General features: G+C 35.6%; 1 protein-coding gene across 3 annotated transcripts in view; it reads right to left on the minus strand.

Annotated features, from left to right (window-relative positions):
* Nucleotides 1-25934, minus strand: part of Mondo (MLX interacting protein mondo) — a 262881-nt gene that overhangs the window by 24416 nt on the left and 212531 nt on the right. For all 3 annotated transcript variants that reach the window (XM_081771103.1, XM_081771102.1, XM_081771101.1), the window contains exons 5-8: nucleotides 7690-7849; nucleotides 6402-6491; nucleotides 4812-5641; nucleotides 755-911 (exon numbers count right to left, since the gene is read on the minus strand). In XM_081771103.1, the coding sequence (XP_081627229.1) occupies nucleotides 755-911; nucleotides 4812-5641; nucleotides 6402-6491; nucleotides 7690-7849 (1237 nt within the window). The remainder of the gene's footprint in view (nucleotides 1-754; nucleotides 912-4811; nucleotides 5642-6401; nucleotides 6492-7689; nucleotides 7850-25934) is intronic.

Here is a 25934-nt window from a genome sequence, read left to right on the forward strand (position 1 = left end):
TGAGTGGAAGCCAATTCTTATTTAAGTTGCTTATCTACATATTATTTAATTCTGACTTGTACTGCTGAAAGCTTTGAAAAGCTTGACTTACTGTGATACAGATATTTTTTCTCAATATTTTCGAGGATTGTATGTTATATATATGATTTATTAAGTCCAAACTGCGTCAACGTAATCGTCATTGAACAAAATATGTCCAGTATATAACCATAAAATGCGTTCAAGTTTGTACGAAAACTACTCCTCATTATGGGTATAATAAATATTACACTTAAATCGCATATTTTTCACTACTGTTTAAGTCATAATTGTACCAAACGCATCATAAAATTTCCGCAATATTTGGACCAGAAATGTGAAATTTGGATTGTTTTATATAGATATATGTACACGTTCATGAATGTGTTTCCATAACTTCGGGATTTCGCAGGATTTCTCTAAAAATGGAGTCAGAATATCACAATGCACACCAAATGAAAAACCTTCGAAACGAGGTATATATCGTACTGTTTATTCTTGTATAAATAGATTATTTATATATCAAGGAGCTTTACAATTTAAGGGAAAATACGATGTTTCTGAGACGGTCCACACACACATTGTCATACAAACAACTGTTTTCATTTAAGAAAGAAAAAGAAGAAAAAACTACATCCCTTACATTTCTTACATGCTGAAACAATAAAACAGTCATTGAATTTTACTTTCGTGTACACTCTGAAGACAGGATAAAAATGTAACATTAAGTACGTACTGTTGTTTGTCAGCAGTTGGGCCAGTAGAGCACTACTACTAACAGAAGGAGCAGAAGCCTGTCTGCCAGTGGAAGCAAGGGACGGTGATTGCTGTCGTTGGTTTCCACCTATCTGCAAAGATGACCCACTCCGAGATCGTCGCCTATGAGGTTTGGCCTGATTAAGAGAGAAGTTAATAAACGAATAACGAAAGTTTTCATCAAAATACATTAAAAAATTGGACATAAGAAATTCTCAAATCTGAAATAAGAAGCTGGAACTCTTGTTCATCAAATACCATATTATATATAAAATTTTTCAAGAATTACAACATGTTATCCTTTTTTCACCTTGTACTTTACCTTTTCAAATCCATTACAGTAGCAGGGCCGTTACAAATAAGGGTGTAAAATTTCCGAACCGAAAGTCTCAAACCAGCAAGCAAACATATTTTTTCTATCTTCCAATGCTTATTTGTTTTAAAAAAATACAATAATGTTTTCAGCTTGAAATTGGAATATGAGGCATGACTAAAAAATAACGGGACTGATGCCAAAAAGCACGGTATTGTCAGAAACTTACAAATTAAAGATGATCATCTTCAGCATACTTCCACCCCTCTCTGTGCACGTTATCATACGAAGTTTCCATTGTTGGAAGCAGTCGTGGAAATCTTCAGGTATCACCGTCTTGAGTATCGCTGTCGTTTTCTGCTTCATCTCTTCCACAGTCTGAAAATGAGTTCCCTTGAGGGCAGATTTCACTTTCGGAAATAAAATAAAATAAAATAAAATAAATCGCATGGTGTCAAGTCCGGCAAATAAGGTGGGTGTTCCAACACTGGAGTCTTCTCCGCTGCCAGAAACTGCTTAACGGTTAAGGCAATACGCGAAGGAGCATTGTCGTGATGCATAATCCGTTAATTGTTCTTCCACAAGAGGGGCCTTTTTCCTTCTCACGCGTTCTCGCAGCTTCACCAAAACCTGCTTATTCACTGTTTGAACTGGTGGTACCCATTTAATCAGAAGCAGGCCATTGATATCAAAAACACAATAAGATGACTTTACTTTCGATTTACTCTTGTGTGTCTTTTTCATTCGCGGTTTTCCAATGGATTGATTGCCTTTTCCTTTCAGGTTTATACTGAATGCTCTACGTATCGTCCGTCACCAGTGACGATTCTCGTTAATAACTCCGATTCTGCTTCCAGGTGTTCCACGTGCTTCCGGAAGTCCTTCTGCTCCTGTGTCAGCTTTTTGTAATATTTCAGCACAAACATTGCGCATGTTCCTATGATCGTGCAGAACTTCACGGACAGACTCCTCATAGATACTCACAATGTCTGTTAACATTCGAATGTTGAGCCTGCGATCTTTCCGGACAATGCCTGTTATTTTGCCACATTTACCTCTGTTGATGTTGTGGCAGAAGGATGCGATCTTTCATCATCATCAACGTTCTCGCGCCCCTCGCTGAAGCGTTTGTGCCATTCAAACACTTTAATTATACAAGGAATTTGAAGTTAATGCGCTGTTCAATCTTCATATTTGCCATTCTTCCGGCAGCACGATTGCACACCTCTCTCTTCAATCGCTGTTTACAGACTAAACCCGACTGAGAGCAGCAATCATGTATATCACTCTCTTCCCGAAGGTTTCAGGTTCATCTGCACGCATGCGCTTCCAACTGCTCTACGCATATTACTGACAGAATTGCCAGTCCCATTATTTTTAGCCAAGCCCCAGAATATCCCAGAAATTCGGGATTGTCACAGTTTTTCACTGTATATTCAAGAATCCTGGGAAAAGGTTTTCGGCATGCTTCCTGGTCCCTGTTTTTTATCTATCTTATGTAATGAAATATTTTAAAACTATTTGTTGTACTATTAAAAATATTTCATTACATAAGATATTCTGACACGTGCGTTTCATTTTTCGCTGGTCTTGGCGAAATTGTTTTTTTGTTCTGGCTACTTAGTTTAGTGTTTGTTTGTAATAGTGATATATATTCGTAGAACTTTTGATAGGTATATGCTCGACCGTTTTCAGAACAATAGCGTATACCTACTCTTACATTCTCCATTACATCTCTAATTTAAACTGATTATACTCTGAACTATAAAAATATTAGATGGGTACATTAATTTATATATATATATATATATAACGGATGTACGAGACATCGCATTTCTTCTGTGTCTCAGTTCGACCAGGCATTTCATACGTGAGTAACTTATTACTTATAACCTAACCGCTCACCTGTTATACTTCCGTACCTATGCATATTGAATTTCTTTACATTGAAATTCTAGCACTGGAATATGAAGTGGTTGATTATTCTTATAATTTTCTTATGTATATTTATCTATTAAAATTTATTTTGTGAAGATGTGAAACTATATTGAGAATAGGGAGGAATGTTCCGGATTTTCATCCTATGAATTTGGTCACCTACCAGAATGAGATGATAGCAGGATAAAATGATGGAAGGGAACTAATTGATTCTATTGACTTGGCCATTATCATTGTTTAGTGACCACTTAAAAGTTAAGGTATAAATTTGCCAAATTTAATCTTAATAGACAGAAAGCTTTTCGAAGAAAGTGAGTAATCAGGCAGTTAGTCAATTATATTTCGCAGATACATAAATATTATATGTATATATTTGAAAACACGTATTGATGAGTGCTCATGTGGTATGAATATATATTAATACAGGATATAAACCTGTTAGAAGAAAAGTTGGAAATTTGTTCTAGAAAGCTAAGAATGTTTAAAAATTACAAATGTGTAAATTTTCAAAATTTTCGTTTTGTCATGTACTTCAGAGAGAGAGAGAGAGAAAACTTTTATTTTTGAACTACAACTTTCCGTTTTTTTTCCCCTCGACCCTTTACAACAATGCTTTCAATTCATCTTTGAAACGCATCACCGGAAAATATGTTGGAATATTGACAAATAGCGTAGCCACAGATCACAAATCATAGATATAAACTAACAAGGCTTCAATTTAGTGCGCGCTCTCTCTGTTTATTACTTTTATACCTTTAGCATTTATACTCGGATATTCTTTTTTAGACTAGCCTTTGGCAAGCGGGGGCTCCGCCCCCAAACCCCCAAGTTTGCACGGCTTATGGCCTCGCATCTCTTAACCCCACAGTTCTACCAAATTTCAAGTTTCTTTTCCTATTTCAACTATCTAAAAGATAAGATTTTGTATCCCAAAAAAGCGCCCACTTAAATAACATGGGAATTTTTTCATTCCTCTTTAGACCCCTTAAAAATTAAAAATATTTCCTTTTGGCAATTTTCCTGTGGGTTAGTCCCGGAAGGCTACAATCATGTCAAATTTCATAATTTTAATCCTGCTGGAAGTGCTTAAAGATTTTGGGGTGTTGAAGACGTCCCATATAAATAACATGGGAAAGATTTTTCAGTTGCCCATAAAACCATTCTAAAGTTGGAAATTTTTATTATTACTGATTTACTTAGGTAATGCTAACGAAAACGTACAAGCACACCGAATTTCAAGTTTTTATCCTAATTCCAAGTACCTAAAACGAGATTATTCGTCCAAAAAAAGATTCATTTACATAACATGGGGAAATTCTTCATCCACCATTTGGACTCCCTAAAAATTAAAAATATTTACTTTTGGCAATTTTCCTGTCGGTTAGTCTCGGAAAGTTACAATTATACCAAATTTCAACTTTCCATATCAACCGGAAATACCCCTTTAATTTATGTCAGTTCATGTAGTTTTATATATAGTTAGGATGATTTAAAAGAAAAATTAAAATTTCGAACTTTGTTACTTTTAATTCCTTCCACTAAGCTCTCAATGACATGAATATTGTAATGAACTATTTTCTTATTCTTATAGAAAAATATATAGTATTTAATGTTCTTTTCCCAATTAAATTATTGGATATCGAACTTAGGATCATATTTCATTCAGCTGGTTGTTCCTTTTATGACACCACATTTCATCGTTTGTTACATATGAAGATAATGAAACGTTATCGTAACTGGCTTTTGCCCTACACTACGGTGAGTTTGCTAACACTAAAAAACTTACTTCTGGTACTGCAAAAATCTTCTCTTCTTGCACGGACGAAGAACGACTCGTTTTCATCGTAAGCATAGAAGCAGTCTGTTGTTGTGATGCAACAGTGCTCTGCGTATGCTGCTGAATTTGTGATTGACTGACAGGCACTTGTTGTACTGTTGGAGGATTACTTAATCTAAGAACATGAGGCTGTGCTGCTCCGGATGATGACAATTGATTACTTATGACTCGCTGTTGGTGCTGACTGGTTTGGAGAGATGTCACAGGGGCAGCAGGTACAGTTGAAGAACTATTTGTTTGTGTGCATGGTGCAGGGGACAACATTGAAGGTAATGTTGTTGGAAGAATATATTCACCATCGGATTTCTGCATTGTTGTTGCCAATGAATAGTCCTGAAACACCAAACGGTTTTGATTAGAAGCATACACAGTCCCTTGCTGATGCGCAGATCTTGTACTACTGTTTGATGTTGATGCTTGTTGTGCAAGAGATGGTCCCACAGACATCGATGTAGCTGCTTGTCGAGATTTCTGACTTTCTCGCATTGCAGCCTGATTCATTGGTGACGGCTCTTGTGCTGTGTTTTGGAAGTTTTGAAAGTTCCGATTAACACTGTTAAAGTCTGTAGACTGCTGTTGCTGCTGTCTGTATCCTGAGTTTTGTTGTGTCTGAACATACAATTTGGCAGTATACTGTGTCTGAGAGTCCGGTGGTTGCTGCTGTACAGTTGACGTAGAATTCCCCAAGAATTCGTCCAGGAAATTGTTGTTTTCGTTACTTGACACAGGTCTCAACACGTCTTCTTCAGGCACTGGTGGAAGTTTAGATGAAAACAATTCTGAAATGAGACAAGCGTAACATTAAACAAGTAAAACATTCTGACATTGGAGCTAAAGTACCACAACCGAGAACAGAGGAGGAAATCAACTTACGAGAAACAATGTTACAAACCTATACACTATCGGTTATATATAATATCGTATATATATATACGAGAAACGAGAAATATGTGTACACTAGTAAAAAAAATGAGAAAGTTTGCTGAAAAAAAATATATACATATATTATTATACAATATACAATAGATACCTGTAGATAAGAATACACATACAATATGTTACAAACAATTTCTATAATATGGAATTTTATATTCTAAAAGTTATATTTCATATTCTGCATGGCTTAAAAAATAAATAAATAAATAAATAAAAATTCTACGTATATGTAATTGCTGGAATCACTAGCATATACGCAGGCTTAACGATTTTCGGCAAAATGGCTGTCCGTATTTGGACTCCCTCACTGGAATTTACAATTATAAGGAAAATAAAACGCACTGCTTTCTTTTTAATATTCAAACTTTTCTAAAATTAACAAATTCAGAATTTTAATTACGATAAAGTGTATGAAGGTGAAGGAAAATTCCGTAATTTTGTGTACAAAACTGTTATACATAGTAAAAAATAAAGAAACATATTAAAAAAAAGTGTGTCTAATCTGAATAATGTTAAAATATTGTAATAATGAAATATCTTTAATATAATATAAACCAATGATTTATTGAACAAAAATCCATAACAAGCAATTTTGTTTATTACCTTGCAGAGGCTCCATTAGATCATAATCGTAATTAGGTTGCAACTGAACTAAGCCAGGCTGAATGAAGTCTGCAAAACCTGCTCCTCTAGCTGGAAATAAAGTAAAATAAGTACGTTAATGTAAACTTCATCAATAAAATTTTAATTTATATTAAAATATTTAACATAGAATACTAATATCTGAAATTCTCTAAAAACTCATGCCTGGGTGGCAATCAGCAAAAGTGCCTTTAAAGTATTAGAATATACCTTGCAATATTTATATATTTATCGTTGAATATTGATGTGATATAGTAAGGAGGTTAAAGAGAAATATTTACAGGTATAGCAATCAGCGTCATTTTACATTTGCACTACCGTATATTTCTCTGTTTAATTACTTAATAATGCCTTTTGTTAGCTTAATGATTACTATTTATAAATTAATTATATTCACCTGTACCTAGTGTATGTTCATTCAATTTGTTTTGAGCTAGAAGCAAACTTCTGGAACATAACTGACAGACATTCCGACTACGATATACCTACTATGTCAATTTAACAGTTTTCTATAGAAATTAGAGTGACTAATACAGGCAAATTTCATTGTATATCTTTATTAAGTAAACATTCATGGTCAGAAAGTATTTAATTTAATACCCTTTAGGATATATAACTTGCTCAGAATTATCAAGTCACTGGACGTGCTTCAAAGGACGTATATTAACCCACTAACGACACAAGTTACAAAACACTAGATTTATGTGGAGTAACACTATACACATGAAGACAGAATTTATTTTAATTATCATTGTGCAATGAAAGTACGGTGAAGTTTATTACGCCACCAGTTCATGAAAAATATTTAGTTTTTTTTTTTTTTTTTTCATCGAACTTTTATCAAGAATTGGAAATACCGAAAATTTTTATAAGAATGTTTCTTACTAATTATAAAATAATATTATATTAAGTGTTCCTGCTGAAAACTAGTAAAATATTAAAATAATTATTTTTATATTTTTGAAATGCATTAAATTAGATGAAGGCAATATGACAAAAAACTAGAAGCATATATAGCTGCAATTTGAATCCCCGCCAGTCTAGATTTTTCTTCTATTATATTGTGAAATATAATTTACGTCCTAATGTTGTGTAGCTACATAGCTAGTTATTTCAAAGTTGTGATTTAAAAATAAATAAATAAAAAAGAAAAAGGAGGAAATTTTAATCAAATATTTTCCGTTTAACTCATCCCTACATAATATTCATTACTCACTTTCTTATTGTTAATTTATATTTAGTGTCTCACCTATTTCTCTCATTTCTTTAGGATTGGGAAAGGGCTGATTATACGTAAGGGAGAACAGGGTATCGCTAATGAAGTCATCATCCACAAGCATGGAGTCGGCTGAATGTACACTTTCGTTGCTTTTTGGTTGGTCCCAATCCAACATGTCGAATTCTGCGAACTGCAAGAAATGGAAGAGTATAATTATTAGTTATTTTAAATGTTGAAGGATACGTAAGTTAAAGGATATTGTAAGTAAACGCTAATTTATCAGTAATAGATTCTGAACCATATTGAATAGGGGTTGACACTTCCGTATTTTATAAAATTATGACAGAAAATAAGCATTTCTTATTTTATTATTATTAAAATAGTATTAAAACGAAAACATTAGCATGGGACAGTAGTGCATATAAACTTTTTATAACGAACTAACTGTCAGTGGTAATAATGAACATGAAGTTCATTTTATGCTATACATCAAAGAAAAAATGGAAAAGGAATGAATCGATCTGCTAAGATTTTGGAAGGTACTATTCAGTTCTTCGATGAAAATCAAATTCACATGTTTCTTCTCTGAGATTATATTCGAGATGAATGGTATTATATTCGAGATGAATGGTGAGTTCCCTTACTACATGTCGTCATGTTGTCTGTAATGCCGAACATAATACAGTAAGCACTCTTTAATCCGGCACGTTCGGGACCACTGTTTGGCGGGTTACCGATTTTGCTGTATTACCGAATATAGTTTTAATATAGTTTTAACGGAAATACCAACGATGAAGCGCTCTAGATAAAAATGCTAGCAATGTAAATATCCTACTGTATAAAGTATTTCGTACAGTATTTTTATATTATAAATTGTCGGAGAACCAATACTGAAATCACGCATTATGAAGTTCCTGTTTTCACTTTTCTCGAGACTATTAGGTGTGTTTAGTTCCTGTTGTATAGTGAGAATCACCAGCTTACGCCTATTAGTTATATCAGTACTTGAAGGACTCGTGCTGGGCTTCCGGAACATGTTTATAGTACATAACACTGTACACTGTATGTACACAGTTGTAACATTACGCAAACGTGATATGTAACCCGTCAGAAAACAGGAAGCACTGTACTGAAATGAAAACTGACAGTCACGATAAACACCAAGAAAACTTAAAACACAGGCACCGCAGTCGCACAACATGCGAATCCAGTTGCAAAAAATCCAAGTGGCTCCATCGGTGCCGGATTACTGAATGTGCCGAAAGTAGAATATCAGATTAAAGATCACCTACTGTATTCTTTGTGTAATGTTAAAACTGGGTATGAAAACTTATATCAACACACACAGACTTCGTAAACAAAAAGAACAGCGATTTGTACAAAATACTGAAAATTCTCCATACACCTCTTTCCCGCTTTTTATATCATAGTACAACTTTACTTCTACTTCTTATTGCTACAATTTACGTACTGAATTACACTTACCATGTACAGCTAATAAATAATGCTAGTGCTAGAACTGTTAAGTTTTTAGTAGCATACTGTGACTGTAATTGATACTAGTAACGTAATAGAAACTCTGTATCACAACGTTTTTATCTTTATCTTTGCTCAGGTGAAATTTAAAAGAGAGCGCATTATTAGTTCTGCTGACGATTTTGCTCAACACAAACGGAGAAGAAATTTAAATAATTATAGAAGTACTTTATAATTAATCGGTAATTGGTTCTCTGCCTGCATTGACACTAACGTTTCAAACAATTATTGGAATGTTTATTTTTGTATTTACAGCGTCAAAGCTCTCTTCCGACAACAAATGTAGTAAGTTGTTTCTGAATGTAAGCAAATGATAAAAACAACAATAGAAAACGCAAAAGCACAATTTACGGTCTCCTATTGATTATTTGTAAACACTGAAGTTTTGTTGCAATTATGTTATGATGTGTTTCTGTTTAGAATAAAATAAAGATCTGATCAAAGAAAACCGTTATTACTAATCTGTGTTATACATCTGTGTTATACTAATCTGTGTAGTTCCAGCATTCAATAGACACGTCTGTCTGACTATGTCTCCTGTCATTGCTTTCATCTAACACATCAGAATGTATCTGATGCAGGCAATGATACTGTCGAAACTGGAATATAGGTACGTAATAGTAACAAGTATTTGCTTTCGTCAGATTTCATTATTGTTTAAGTTATGTTTATACTTAAAATAACATTGTTTATGTCAAGCCTTTGGTTATGTCAAGGCCGTAACTTGTTTTCTCTTTTCAGGATGTATCTTTAAAGATAACCACAATAAGCTTAATACCCAAGGAAACTGAAATTATGCAAAAATATGAAGTATAAAGTTCAAAATTTTAGAGATATTTTTGTTCCTAATATTCTCTCTCAGTACAGCTTGGTACACATACTCCAGCTTTGGAAGGCATTATAAGCCGTTACTGTCACTGCAGTCATGCTTACAATGATGTATCTGGAAACGACCATGATATCAGCAAAGAAGTGACGAATTTTAAAAGGAAAAAAAAATAGTGTTCCGCATATATTTTAATTATAGTGATTCGAAATTACTCCGTAACAGTGACGCGGCAGATTTTTGTGAAGTTTACCTATAAATCAAGGGAAGACATGCTATTTAGGTTGATCACTGTTATAACAATAATACAATAATAAAAGAGAAAACCTTTTACATCATTAAAATGAAAGAATTGTCTAGTTTCGGTACTCTGAAAAATAAAATATTTAATTTTATCAACAGCAGACGAAAGATAGCAACTTTACTAGAACGAATGAGCATTGCGTTTGTTTACAAGTAAGACAAATGGAGTTGTATACTGTGCGTCAGAAAGTTCCTCGCAATCTTATAGACGTAAGTTACGCAACAGCACGAACAAAACCTATCAGATCATCATTAGATTGCTCGTTGGCATAACTAATTGCTGAAAGCTGGTTCTATGCTGAGTAAGAAAACGAAGGAGTGAGGAAAAAGTGGGAATTCAGATCAGGAAATTCTTCAGCGAATCCCACGCAGGTCAGCAACTTGAAAATGAAACATTGTTTCACCCTGTACATTAGCATATGAGTATGTGTTTCAACTAGATGGAGCTTCGCCACATTACGCCCGTAATGTCAGAAATCTTTCCTGGATTACCATTTTCAAAATAATTGGATGGAAACGAAAGGTTCTATTAAATTCTCCAGGAGGTCACCTAACTTGACACTGAATTTTCTACGGAAATACTTCCACGACTGTTGTGCACTGAACACCAATGCAAGAGTTAGATGACTTACAGCAAAGAAGTACTGCTGTCTTTGAATCCACGACACCTCAAACGTTTCGCAACACAGACTGGATTTCAATGCCGTCTTGAGTGTGTCGAGCAACCAATGGAGCGAACATGGAGATCTATTAAGATGGGTACAGTTTCTTTCTTTCTTTCTTTCTAACATGAATATTTTATTATTTTCGGTATCGTTGCAATATTCTCTTCAAACTGACCTTTCTTTTCTTAAAAGACAGAAGAAAACTAGTCTGAGGCAAGATAATGTTACAGTCAAGAAACAATTCATGTTTAGACCTTTGATTCAGTGGAATTTTATCAAAGATTAAAGCAAAGTAACGCATGATACACGTTAATAAAAGGATCCCAAGCAAAAAATTTGGACATGTTTAAAAGCACTTTGATTTGACCGCAGCAATAATACAAAAAATACGGAAGCCAACAAATGTCTGTTCAAATAATCTTTATATGCTATTTCAGAACCTAAGGAAGGAAAAATGAGAATACAGATCAAAGAACTTAATTTACTAGTGTAACTAAAAATATGACCTACAACTCAATGCTTTAAGATGCATACATTATATGATGCATGCAGCACATACATTAATTTTCCTTGTTGTGACTAGCTTGTGTGTATATAAGAAACAGATAAGAATAAAAACTATTAATGTAAACTGATGCTACTGATTAGCGTGTTCCCAAATAACCTTCCACATTTCCAATGTTTCCAGAAAAAACATGTCACTAACTTCACAGTTGAGAAACGGATGTTTGTGTTTGTTTTCTCGAAGGGAAAGTGCAAGTGAGAAAGGAAGAAATTATATGTAAATTAATGGAAGAACGAACAACTTGCAGTATGCTAAATTATTATTCACAATCAGCTGAAACTGTAAGTTACAATTTATAATTTCTCGCTATTAATTTTTATTCTGCAATATTTTCCCTTCTGCTAGCTAATGCGTATAGCGTTCTTTATATGCCGGTACATAGAACTTTAGCATCCAAAAATATTCAAACAAATATTTTCAAGTAATAAGTTAAATTACAGCAATATTAATAATAATACTGTTATTAACTATAACCAAATGCATCGTTAGGAAGCTCGTTTCGTACGACTTTTCTATGAATACTATGAGCAACTCTAAGCTAAATGACAGAATTTTTAATTATATATATTATTCAACTATTATTTTAATAATAATAATGGCAGTTTTCACTTTACAAATGTCGGCTGGCTTGTAAATTAAATTAAACAAGAAATTTCATTTCTTTTTCTGTAAAGAAGGACGCTACATGCGGAGTTGTTTCTGACGGGAACTTCGAACACACACATTTACAGGAAGAAATGCATATGTTTACCTAACACAATAGGGGGGGGGGGGGGGGAACGGTGGCTCAGTGATAGAGCACTCACCTCTGGTGCGAGGATCCTTGATTCGATCCCAGCGTATGTGAGTCTGCAGTATAAAACAATGTCCGTGAGTTTTTAGCGGTTCTCCTGTTACCTTCTAGATTGCATTCCCACATTCTTTCACAACTATTCACTCTTATTAATTATTCGTTCCATTTAGCCTAGAAAGCATAATCATGGAACGTTAAACTAGAAATTTAATTTCATTTCTTTTCTACATCAGTAGACATTAACTTTGTAGTGCGTTCAGTGATTTCACACTGGGAATCGACCCGAGACTACGTGCACCAAAGGCACGCGCGCTAGCTACTAGGATAACAGGGAAGCTGACAGAACTCTGCTGAGGTTAATAAACATGAATACCGTAATGATTTATTATTCTTTTTCACTTTATAATCATTTTTTAGTCTCTATAAAGAACTTTCATCTCACACACATAGTAGTATGTTTTAACATATGCTTACCAAGCAATATTCAAAGCAATAGATAATATATGGTCTTCATATCGAATATAATATGTTTGCTAGAATCTGGTTTTCGGATAAGCGTGTGAAAGAGAGGTGGGTGTTCACATTCGCTTATCATGACTGTTTAACAGTAAGTTAACTCTTTTGTCTGATTTTGTGTACAATATGTGTGAGATTTATACTCACAAATGGATAATGTTTAATGTCACACGTTTATCCCCTGTAGGCTAAAGGGAACAGATGATTAATGAAAGTCAATGAGTATAAAATATGGTAGAACAGGAAGTGAGAGAAAACGCAGAAGCCCGATAAAACCTACAGGCACGATGCTGTCTACCACAGGTACACATGGCTTGGAATCGACTCACCCACCGACCCATACCAAAAGAGGTAAACGCTCTATCACCGAGCCACCGTGCTTCCTTCCCCGTCTTATTTACATTTTGCAGAAAATAATATTACCCGTTATAACAAACAGAAGAAAACGGAAGTTCAAACAAACTTTAGTCGGTCGATAAACTTCTCTTTCAAGTGCAACAAGCTGCCGAAAATACAGAAAATACATTTTTGAAGCCTTTCAGATTGAAACTATGGAATCTATGGGATGTGGTTTCACCAACTAAAGAAACAGTGTAGTATACCTAAATAAACAAAGTAATACAAATCCTAGCTAAATATAAATGTTTAGTACCACTACAGTGTTCGAGAACGAATAACATACGAATAAGTAGAATATCTGCTGGAGATCCTTTCTATATTCAGCCTTACCTTTTCTATTGCTTTGCACGAACTATGAATCTTAAATACGAGTAATCAGAGCCTATACTACATTGAGTGCTCACAGAATTGCGATCAACTACCTAATACTTGGTTAGTCCACCTTTTGCTCACAGGACGGCCTGGACACGGCGTAGCATAGATTCTGGTAGTTGCTGATATGTTTCCACGGAGATATGACACCATATATTCCTGATGGCATCCCACAATAAGCCCACACAGATGTTGGTGCAGGAGTTACGGTGCGAAGACAGGGTGTCTACTAAAATTCCAAAATGAAATTTCGTGACTTTATTGTGACTTTTTCTTTACCAAATCATAAAATTTCGTAACATTCTCAAGAGCAAATTTGGGTGCGAATTAGGCCGAATTTTCATGTATGTGATAGAAGCTGGCTTTGCTTCCTACTTGGAAGCGTCTAAAGCTGATTATAGACATTTCTGGTGGCGAATTTTGAAGTTTTATAGGAAAAATATTCCAGTCTGTACTTATATTTCTCAGATAAAAATAATCGTAACCCAAAAGTTAAATTTCGTGACTTTTTCTTGACTTTCATGACCGTTTTCTGATTTCGTGACTTTCGTGACCAATAGACACCCTGGAAGAGCTCGTTCTGCAACGTCTCATAAATGTTCCATAGCATTAAGATTCGGTGACTTAGGGGGCAATTCATACGCTGCAACTCCATGGAATTTTTTAAACCAAGCTAGTAGAGTCTGGCTTGGTGCCACAGTGCATTGTCGCCCTGGAAAATGCCGTCTTCGTGTAAGAAGAAGTGTTACATTGTAGGATGTATGTGATTCTCTAACACCTGCATGTACACAATGGATGTCTCGCTGTAGTCCATACACATCAACAGTGCCAGTCCATGCCAACAGAAGCACCTCCCCGAAACCATACAGCCACCCTCCCTGCCTGTACAGTACGCACCATGCATGGGGGATTCATATTTTCGTGCTGTTAGCGCCACACATGCACACGTCCGTTCGAGAGGAGTTGCACAAACAGTGATTTATCGGACCAACACACCCTTTTCCAATCATCCATGGTCCAATTAGCGTGTTCCTTTCCCGACCGCGACGAAGTCGGCGGTGACGAGTCGTAAGGAGTGAGTCGTGATGTGGAACTAAATGCGTGCGTGTACGCCGTGTATTTCGTGTGATATGGGTGTTGTGCATCCACCACTGTATTGGCCACGTAATTCCCGGACACCGATGGTTCGTTTGGCTATCACGAGCTGTTCGACGCGACACTCGCCCCACGTTTTGAACTTCCGTGCGCCTCCCCAGCTCTTGGAGACCGTTACCCCATTTCTTTCCACTCCTTGTGTACCTTTACTACACAGGAACGGACGTATCCAACAAGTATTGCTGTCTGGCTTATTGACGCACCTATTGCTCGAGTACCCACAATCATGCCCTATTCAAATGAGGATAAATTACGTCCACCTCCCATTATAACAGAGTGCTGTCTGCAGACATGTAACTTCGGGTGTGTTCTTTCTGTGCAATACTACCAGTCGGAGTGGTCATGTAATCAGCTCGGCTGCTGGCCACGCTTTATGTAAAGGGGTGGTCGCAATTCAGTGAGCACTCAGTGTAGTATATTCATAGCTTTTCTAAGCCTTTAGTAATATCCCATCTTTTAGAACTAGAACATTTCCATTTTTTTCGCACTTTCAGCAAGCTGTAACTTTCAAAGTGGGCGTTTGTCGACTGATCTACCTAGGTAGAACCTTTTTCTTTCACTTTACTGATCGATTGGAGTTTGTGTGGCTTTTAAGCTTCTGGTTACATAAAACTGAGTCCACTGCTTATAAATCGGGATGTGAACCTATATTCGGCCGTACTGTCGCCCTTCAGGAATCATGAGCATAGCAAGCATGCACGTTAGCCATTTGGCCACGAATAAGTACTTTTTCTCACTAAGTAAAATAAATCATTCTCTTGAAGTTTAGTAATGTTATTTCTTTCGCAGGCTATATTACTTCCCAAGCAATGATTGCATTCAAACTAAAATTAGATATTTTTTGATTACTGTAAGTCACCTAAAACACTAATTCATCAATCACTCAGATTAATTTGCTGTAAGTAAATGGATCATCATCGCTGGATTAAGTTCTGACAAAATGGAGAACACTGTGAAGTTACTGGGGAAAGAGTATACAAACGAATGGTTCTATGAGATAGAATCTCTCCAAACCGTGCGGGAAAACCCTTCACAGTCACATCAAAAGCATGCTATAAAAACATAGTGGTTGGTCAGATTCGTCACACAAACACACCTTGAAGGGTCTTGCTTGGTTACCTTCTCTCTCACCACGCCCGTTTCACTCTCCGTGGAATCTTGCCGCACAACGGGGCGTTTCTGTAAAATCATCCCGTATTAGTTACTACCACAAAAATAAACTCCGTTTCTACTGAATATTTTTCTAACACAATACTTTTAACCCTTCTAATAAATACTATTTTTTTCTATGTTATCTTTTTGAGAAAAGATTTTGTTATTTCTCACGAAAGCAAAATACAGCTTCAAAAATTCAAATACTAGCTAAAACTGAAACAGTTTAATCTCAAAACTACTGAGATCAGAAAAACTACTGTAAGAAAATGTGCAACATCTATGTGTATATTAGAAAGAAGAGAGGAGATTTAAACAGCTGTTATAAGATTATTCCTGACATATACTTTTCCTATCTATGTTCGACACTGTGCTGGAGCGATTATATAAACTGCTTCTTAGAAATTGATTTTTCTAACTAATAGCAGAATCACAAGTAGAAATACGTATAGCAGCGTCCGTGACCTTCAATCCTATTACTTAAAAGAAGAAAGAAAATGGCTAAGAGTGGTATATGGTTGAAGTTGGATCACAGATCACTAGGAATGAAACTAGATTACCAAAAAATTACAAGTACGTGTCTAGTAACGTGTAGCTCCTTCCTGGACTCGAATAAGGGCGGCTACTCGACATGGCAAAGAGTGATTATATTTTATAGCCGTGCACATTCAATTGTTGCTTATAAATCGATTGCATTTCAGTAATACTTCTGTATGGAATTCAGTGATGTCTACATAAAGTCCCACAACGCTCTATGGATTTTCGATCTGGCGTCGGAAGTGATCAAATGAATACCTAAAATTTTGACAAGTGTTCTCGAACCAATGTAGTGCAATCCGTGATTTAAAGAGTGGTGTTATTTTGCTAGTAGAAACAATGGACATTTCCTTTCTCACCAAAAGTTGTAATGTAAAGACACCATCGTGCAGAACTTGTCTTCAATGTACCACATAAAAAATCTCAGAAAAATAATTCCTAGTTACGAAGATACAACGCTTCAAACAATGCAAAAATGAGTTGCTTACGTCACGGCAACACAAATAAGTGTTTTGGCGTGACGTCATATCTCGGTACCCCTCTAAGCCATATTGAAAACTTCAGGGAATCCTTTCATATAGCAGTTGTTTACTGGAAACTACAAATAAATTTAGTGGAAATTAAATCTTTCAGTTTAATATCCCACAATAATGCCCTTTAGGTCAAGGTCGATGAGGTTTAAGACAAGTGAATGATGATGGAAGAACTGGTGGAATGAGAAAGTGGGAGGAAACGGGAGTACCCTGAGGAAACCCACGGACACGATGTTGTTCACCACAAACTTACTTGGTCGGAGATCAAACCAGGGACCCCACGCATCAGAGGTAAGCACTGTACCACTGAACCATCGAACTCCCATAAATTTAGTGGCATAGTGAAAGGGAAAGTGATAAAATAAGTAAACTACTTACTATATATAAAAGTAACGTGTTAATAAGACATATTCTCCTAGTTTAAATATTAAAATTAATTTTTAATGTTCTATCATTACAATATTTTAGATACATATAAGAGGTAGACCATTTCAAATATCTGGGAAGTACTATGAAGAAAGACGCGTACTGCACCAAAGAGATCAAGTCGAGAATTGCCATAGCTACAGAAGCACGACTATATGGAGTATTGGACTTACGGAAGTCAGTGGAGAAATATTTAGAAAGCTTCGAAATAAGGTGTCGGAGGAAGATGGAGAAAATAAAATGGACAGAAAGAGTATCAAACGAAGACGTTTTAAAACGGCCAGGGAAGAAGAGAACGCTTCTAGCCACCATCCTTCTTAGAAAGGTCAATTGAATTGGACTTTTCTTGCGAAAAAACTGTCTTCTTCATACAGCTATAGAAGGAAAAGATAGAAGGGGAGCAAGGAATAGGAAGAAAAATACAATTGATTGATGATTTGAAAAATATTGGGGAAAAGTGGAAGCTGAAAATCGAAAAATATGGAAGAAACTTTTCCAGGCCCAAACTGAAAATTAAGAAGAAGAAAACCTCATTAGCCCCAGGACCTGCCAAATGGCAGAATACTTAATAATAATAATAATAATAATAATAATAATAATAATAATAATAATAATAATAATAATAATAATAATAATAATAATAATAATAATAATAACTTTATTATTGGATTACACCAAAAACAATAGGGGCCTTATGCACAGTCGTTTTGACGTATGATTAGCGTCGTACTAATGGCCTGACTACTGCAGGAAACATGTTAGTCGAACTCTTTAGTTAGGAGTAAGTACTATATTAGTTCAAATTAATCAGGCGCAGCCAGCTCTTCTTTATTTTGAAGATTTGTCGTGGATCTCCATGCTATTATATTACGGCTAGAAATAAGCACTTTCTACACCAAAAAGCTCTTAAAGCCTTTCAAAAAAATTGTATCCTACTACATCCTTATATTTTCTACTATTCCTTGTACGCATTAGGCAATTGTTCGGTCCATGCCATTGCTCTAACTAATCTTAATGCTATAAGAATCGTATTATATAAAGCTTTATTTTATTTTTTTAAACCATAGGCCTTATGCCGAGTTTTGACGCGTTATTAGTGCCATACTAAAGAGTTCGACTAACATATGTTTCCTGCAGTTTTCTTCAGTTTCCTGCAGATTAAACTTACATGCACTCGGCAACATTGCTATTCATCACGAACTGAATTGTCAGTTCTACGGCAGGTATCGGAAGGGCCACCGTTTTTATTCAATGAATAGCACTATTGCCGGGTGCATGTAAGTAAAAGATTTATCATGATAATTTCAAAGTTCCTTTTTCATTGTTTTCAGGAATTGCATAATGTAGACAAATCCTTAACACATCTTTTGATGCACTGAAACATCAGCAGAGTTGCCAATTCAGAGTGTTATTTATGAAAACTACGATTTCTCTACTTGTCCGTTACAGAGGCCTCATCCGATTAGTTATCGGTGGAAATGAAAAATTCTTTTTTCCATTCCATAGTTTCCAAGCTACTCCAACTAAACAAACTGAAAATTAACGACAGAACATCTATACGTATGATGAGTCAATTTATTTGCTTTGTAAAAAAAAAATTGATTACACCTTCGGTTACATCTGTCAACACTGTGTGGTTCCTAGTGTATTTCAATCGTTGTTTCTTAGTTTAAAAGTATATGCATGAACAAGGCTTCATTTTGGTATAACCATTATTTGTGTACCGCTTCCGGTTCAAAAGTTCTACTATCCCAAACTCCGGGTTGCATTGTATATTGGACACCCTGTAGAATAACATCATTTATGATTGTGATAAGCTGTATTTTATTATTTCCTTTTACTTATGAATAAACAAGCCAAAGAAAAATGTTAAATTTTGTATTATTTTTAGTAAGTCAGACTCTTAAGGAAGGAAAAACTAGTAAAATATCCCCATAGCAGAACATGCCGCGATCTGCGATGTGATCGCAGAAAGTTACCCGCGCTTGTGCAGAAAAATTGCCAGAGGAAAAAAAGTAGCTAACAGAAAAATTTGAAAACATGCCTGATATGTGTAGATGTCTTAAATAGACGGACTACTCGCATAAATATAGTTAAAACTGCTTTTTACGTCGCGTAAAGCGTAATTTTAAGAATCACAAGTGTTTCTTCTGCAGAAAATTTTTGCAGAATTCCTGCAGAAAACTTTTGACTTACAAAAGCTCATCGCAGAAAGACAAAGAAAGTTCTGCCATTGGGTTAAATATTTAAGTAGTTGAGCAAATTTAATGCATTCACTTTATTACTGAATAATACTTCAGAAATATGGGTTAGATACTTTGTTCCATAATCTTGCAATTACACTGTTACATTTTTCTTAGCTATCCGACTATATTCAAATAATTAATTAGGAAAAATAGTTTATTTTTCAAAGGAACCTTGTGTTTGATTACCTTTATATTCTTCGTTTTGTTTGCAACGTCGTACACCAGTATTCGAAGCGGAAAAAAAGCAGAGGCAGTATGTTTCATTACGATTTTGACTCTACATACCGCCTATCTAAATATTGAAATAGTGTGGGTATGTTACCGAAAAGATTTCCTTTCTATTTACATAATGAGTGAAAACCATTGAAGAGCTTCTCTGTAGTTATGGGGGGAGCACGTGGAGACTGTTCTCTGCCAACAACTTTCTGATTTTTTTCCTTTAAATATCCCCTTAGGTTGTATTATAGAGAATTATACATGAAAATACTCAAAAACCTAGTTTTTATATTAATTTCCTGCGGGAAAACTCTCTACTCGACTGAGGGATATTACAAACTCCCGGAAGATCCGTCCCCACAGCAGACAACCCTAAATTTGCCATGCTCAAAACACAACATTTATGTGCATTAAGGCAAGAAGACAAACACATACACATACATAAAAAAGAAAAAAATGAATATGGCACATCAAAATAGAAACTAAATGAACTTCTTTGAAGATACCTCATTTTAAAAATAAAAGGTAGGGGAAAAGATAACAAAAATGTCGGTGTTTGCAACTTAGAAATTATTTCTAAATAAGAAATTAAATATTGTACGTGCATGGATTTATTAAAGATATTTAGCATCTACTCTCCAGTGACGGTATGTCTTGATCACTGAAAAACTAGAGGCGGTATACCTTCATCAGTGTAAAACCAGAGGCGGTATGGCATACCACCGCATACAGTCTCACTTCGACCACTGTTGTACACAGTAGAAAAACAACAAATAGTGTCTTTTTCTAAGTCGTTTTCTTATTGAGCGATGCAGACATTTTTCCTGAACCAACAGATAGCGTATAAACATAGCCGTTATTGTTTGAGGCGCACGAGTAACAGATCAAAGTTCAATCGCAAATTTCGAGCAGTTTGAATCAGCACATGACCGAAAGGAAGTGTTTCCCGTAATCAGCCAGCTCTGGTGTTTCATAGCGCAATAAATACGAGGGGCATTCAATAAGTAAAGAGACAAATTGCTATAGCTCAATAAAGATTTATTTCAATCTTTCAAAACTAAGGCTATTTTTCAATATAATCACCCTTTACAGTTATGCATTAGTCCCAACTTTCTTGCAGCTTCCCAATTCCCTTGGCGAAGAAATCTTTCGATTTACCCCGAAGCCACCTTTGCACCGCTGCCTTAACTTCCTCATTGTTAGCAAATCTTTTTCCACGTAGGGCGTCTTTGAGTGGTCCAAACAGGTAAAAATCAGATGGGTCGAGGTCTGGGCTGTAGGCAGGATGAGGTAAGACCTCTCAACCCAATTCTTGAAGCTTATCTCGGGTCAGCTAGGCTGTATGAGGGCGGGCGTTATCGTGCTGAAGAATGACTCCTTTTGACAAGAGTCCACGGCGTTTGCTCCTGATAGCTGGTTTAACTTTGTGTTCTAGCATCTCAGAATAGTATAGGCTATTGATAGTTCGCTGATCTTCAAGGAAATCGCAATAGATTGGACCCTGTGAGTCCCAAAAGATGGTCAGCAGCACTTTACCAGCGGAAGGTTGAACCTTGAATTTTTTGCGAACTGGAGAGCTAGTGTGTTTCCACTCCATACTCTTCCTTTTGGTCTCAGGGTCGTAGTGATGGTTCCAGGCCTCGTCGCAAGTCACTATTCTTTCAGAAAAAGCGTCTCCTTCAATCAAACTTCGTTACGTTAAGGCTTGACAAATGGAAAGCCTTGATTCTTTATGAACGTCAGTAAGCTGTCTGGGAACCCATCTGGCACACGTTTTTCTGTACTTTAAAATGTTCCTAATGGCATTGTGAACAGTTCCAACACTTACTTGAACTTCCTCAGCTATCATTTCAACAGTAATTCTTCTGTTATCACGAATAAGTCCGTCAATTCTCGATTCCAACGAAGAACCAGAAACTTCCACTTGACGTCCACATCGGGGTTCATCACCTACACTTGTTCGGTCACTTTTAAACCGATCAACCCACTTGTACACATTCGCACGGTTCATACAACTGTTACCGTACTGTCTCAACATTCGAGAAAAAATTTCACTTGGTTTTACACCTTCTGCGACTAAAAACCTAATGACTGAGCGCTGTTCTTCTAAGGTGCAATCTTCTAGAGGACTTGCCATGATGAATTGATATTTTTGAAGTTATGTTGACATAAAATTACGAAACAGCAGATTAGAGCATATCCCAAGGTTGCCAGCTAACACCCCTGAAAAAAAATTGATTAGTGTTAAAAATATACACTTTGTCTTTTTACTTATTGAATGATCCTCGTAAATAAATAAAAAAAAAGTCAGTGAAAAGGTCCAATATCACCGAAGATTACAGCGAGCGTAAAGAGTACAAAAAGTCCGCCAAGAGATCTATATGCGTCACACTTGTTAATCGCTACTGTACATTCAATAAGGGTCCCTGCACACACCCTATTACAATTACAGAGACTTTGGATCCATGCAGGGGCGTAAATAAGGGCCCCGCAGACCTCGCATTGCAGGGAGGCCCAAGCTATCAGGAGGCTTCCAACTCGTGAAGTGGGACGTAGAGAAGGGGCCACACTATCTGCGGGGTGGCCCCCAAACCTTTAGTTACACCACTGGATCCATGGTTTCATTAGGTCGTCGTTACACCGCAAACCCGGATAATAATAATAATAATAATAATAATAATAATAATAATAATAATAATAATAATAATAATAATAATAATAAAAATAATAATAATCTGACTTGTCATATCAGAAAACACCCGTGGGCCCACTGTTCAATTTTGATATTCTCTGATCCAGGTGAAGCATAGTATTGGTCGACCAGGAATTAACCTTGGCACCAACTGGGCCTACGTCTTCTCCAAGAAGTACAGTGTGCGCCCTATAGTGCATTGACAGATGGGTTTAGCGCACCTATGTTCAGTTTCCATGTGATTTCTCTATAGACAGCCTTCGCTGCATGGTTTGCCGCCAGGGTTGTATTTTGAGTCGAGTCGATCTTGAGTTTAACGTCCCTTTCAGCAGCGAAGCTATATGAGACGGGACCTACTGATTAACGTAGAATCCGAGCCACGTAAGCTCCCACCGGGAATCGAATCCGGGTCTCTCACGCCAAAGGCGCGTACAGGGTTGTATTTTGAATCCGTTTGGGCGTTCACACTGGTTTAGGTTATGACAACGATGTGTGTCCAGAAGTTAGGTTTTGTTGGTGTTATCCACAAATATCTACGAGTAGTGGTCATTTTGCTGAATGCTATTACATTGTAAACATTTTATCCTATATAAGCTGCGATAAATACATTTAGTTTATCAGAATACGCCACTGCTTGTTTTCATGCATAGATTCACCCCTCAAGCATTGTAAACGGTATTTTGCAACCGTCTGTATCCAAATTCATGTTTAGAAAGTAAAGTTTACCTGAAAAGGACCTGACGAAGAAAACAATATCTATCTATTAAAATGCTACAATAGCAATTAAAAGCGCCTGAGCTCCAACCTATAACTTTGGCTTTCAAATCTTTCATTTACGGTTATGTGTGACTTCACGTTTAACAGAGACAAACATTTTGAGTATTTGTACTTTAAATAGTATAAATTAGTTAACTATATCTTTTTCATAAAGTTTATGATATAAAATTATTGTTCAAAGCCTTTGTATTTTAATAATCCTTCTGTAAAATCAATGCATGTGAATTGTGCTTCCATCTTCCGAGTTCTTTTAAACTATGTTTATATGTTTGTGGTCAATCCTTTCGACAATGAGATCTCGGAAACTACAGGCTCTAGAAAGATGACGTTTTCACTGATCGATTAGAAATTTTGCGTAGATTGTCCAGTTCTAATTGAATATTAAAAAAACATGGCCATTATTTCTTTATTACATTTTTTTAGGGTAAACTGGAAACGTTGAAATTAAAAAAAAAAAATCATATCCTATGCGTTATACATTCCAACACCACAATGTTGTATATTGGGGTTGTATATGTCTCAGGCGTTTGTTCCATGGCCAAATAATAGTGAAAAAGGAAGGATAATTATTTCTCGAGTCTTTGTAAGATAAATCTTTATTTTTTGATTGATTTGCCCAATGAACACCATATATAACTGACAATATAATTAATTGTATATGTAATGTATTTGCTTATTACATACTGCATGCAAGAAGAAAGCAAACACTGGTCATACATGAATTAGAAACTCCAACCGGAAGTAGACTCAAATCTTGCAAACGGTGCGAGATATTAAGAAAATATCGAAAAAAATCTCCCCTTTATTATACCCTTTGCCGATTTTTTAAAAAAATTAAGACGTCTTTCACTTGTGTCTGTAAAGGGACATATACATATGTTGTGAGGAATGAGAAGATTTATGCTCATATGCGAATGATGCGCTGTGCAGGTTCAGCTAGTTCTATATATTAAAATGCAAGGTTTATGTGTTTTTCCTCAAATCCTTTCGACAATGAGATTTCAAAAACCACAAGCGCTAGGAACGTGTCGTTTTCGCTGCTGGATTCCAAATTTTGTGTAGATTGTACAGTTCTAATTGAATATTAAAAAAAAAAAAAAACATGGTCGTTATTTCTTTATTACACTTTTTTAGGGTTTCACTCGAAGTGTTGCAATTTAAAAAAAAAATTAAAAAGCGTCATATCCTAGGGGTTATACATTCCAACACAACATAATTGTACAGGGTGTCTACTTACATTTCAAAACGAAATTTCGTAACTTTTACGTGACCTTTTCTTTCCCAAACCATAAAATTCAGGAACATTCTGAAGAGGGAATTTAGGTACGAATTGGACCGAATTTTCATGTATGCGATAGAAGTGAGCTTTGGTGGTGAATTTTGACGTTTTATAGAACAAAATTTTCCGGTCTATACTTATATTTGTACAGATTTAAAAAAAAATCGTGACCCACAACCTAAATTTCATGACTTTTGCTTTACTTTCATGACCGTTTTCTGTTTTTAAGGCTTTTTCATGACTTTCGTGACTGATAAGCACCCTGTTATATACAGGGAATGTATATCTCCCAGGCGTTTATTTTATGGCCAAATGATAATAAAAAACGAAGAATAATCATTTCTCCAGTTTAAGATGAACCTTTATTGTTGAGTGTTTTGCGCAATGAACACCATATATCACTGTCATTATAATTAATTAGGTATGTAATGCATTGGCTTATTACATACTGCATGCATGAAGAAAGAAAGTACTGACCATACATGAAATAGAAACTCCAATTGGAAGTAAGCTCTATCTGTCAAACGGTACGAGGTATTGAAAAAATAATCGAAAAAAAATCCCATTTATGGTATCTCTTGTAATTTTTATCAAGAAGTCTTTCACTTGTGTCTGTAAAGGGACATGAACCGATACTGTGAGGAATGACAAGATTCATGCTCATATGTGAATAATGCGCTGCGTAGAGAGCGCACGTTCAGGTAGTAGACCATTAAAATCTTTGTTCCTTTCGAAGAGAAAAATATCTTCTTCATATAAATAAACTGACTGAAAAAGGAGACTGGCGTAGGCCCTTAATAACATAAATTAAGCAAATTATGGAAGTCAATATTTTTCTATGCTTTCCTTCCTACTGCACACAAAAAATGGTAACTGACTGCGTCTTTGCATGATAATAATAATGTGCATGGACATCAAAAGCAAATAGAAGGCAAATTTCTTAATATACGATGCACTAGAGGGCAACATTTATTTAATCTCTGTCCTAAGATTCCACTATTTCAAAATTATGTAGCCTGTTTTTTTTTCGATATCAGGAACATCATAATGTCTATTGCAATTTTTCGTGTTTCACAAGTTATCCAGAACGCATATCTTGCTTTCAGATAATTGAGTGCAATTTTAATACAACAAACTCATCAGTACCATCTACTTTGTTTTTCTGCAAGACAAATTAAAACATTCTTATGTTCCCACAAAAATCTTATTACAAAGCAAGGTCACGCATTTTAAATACTCTCTTTTACATGACTCACGACATGTAAACATTGTTTCTTCTTCTTCTTT

This window comes from Thermobia domestica, chromosome 9 (genome assembly GCF_964235325.1).
Source record: "Thermobia domestica chromosome 9, izTheDome1.hap1.1, whole genome shotgun sequence".
Taxonomy (NCBI): Eukaryota; Metazoa; Arthropoda; class Insecta; order Zygentoma; family Lepismatidae; genus Thermobia; species Thermobia domestica.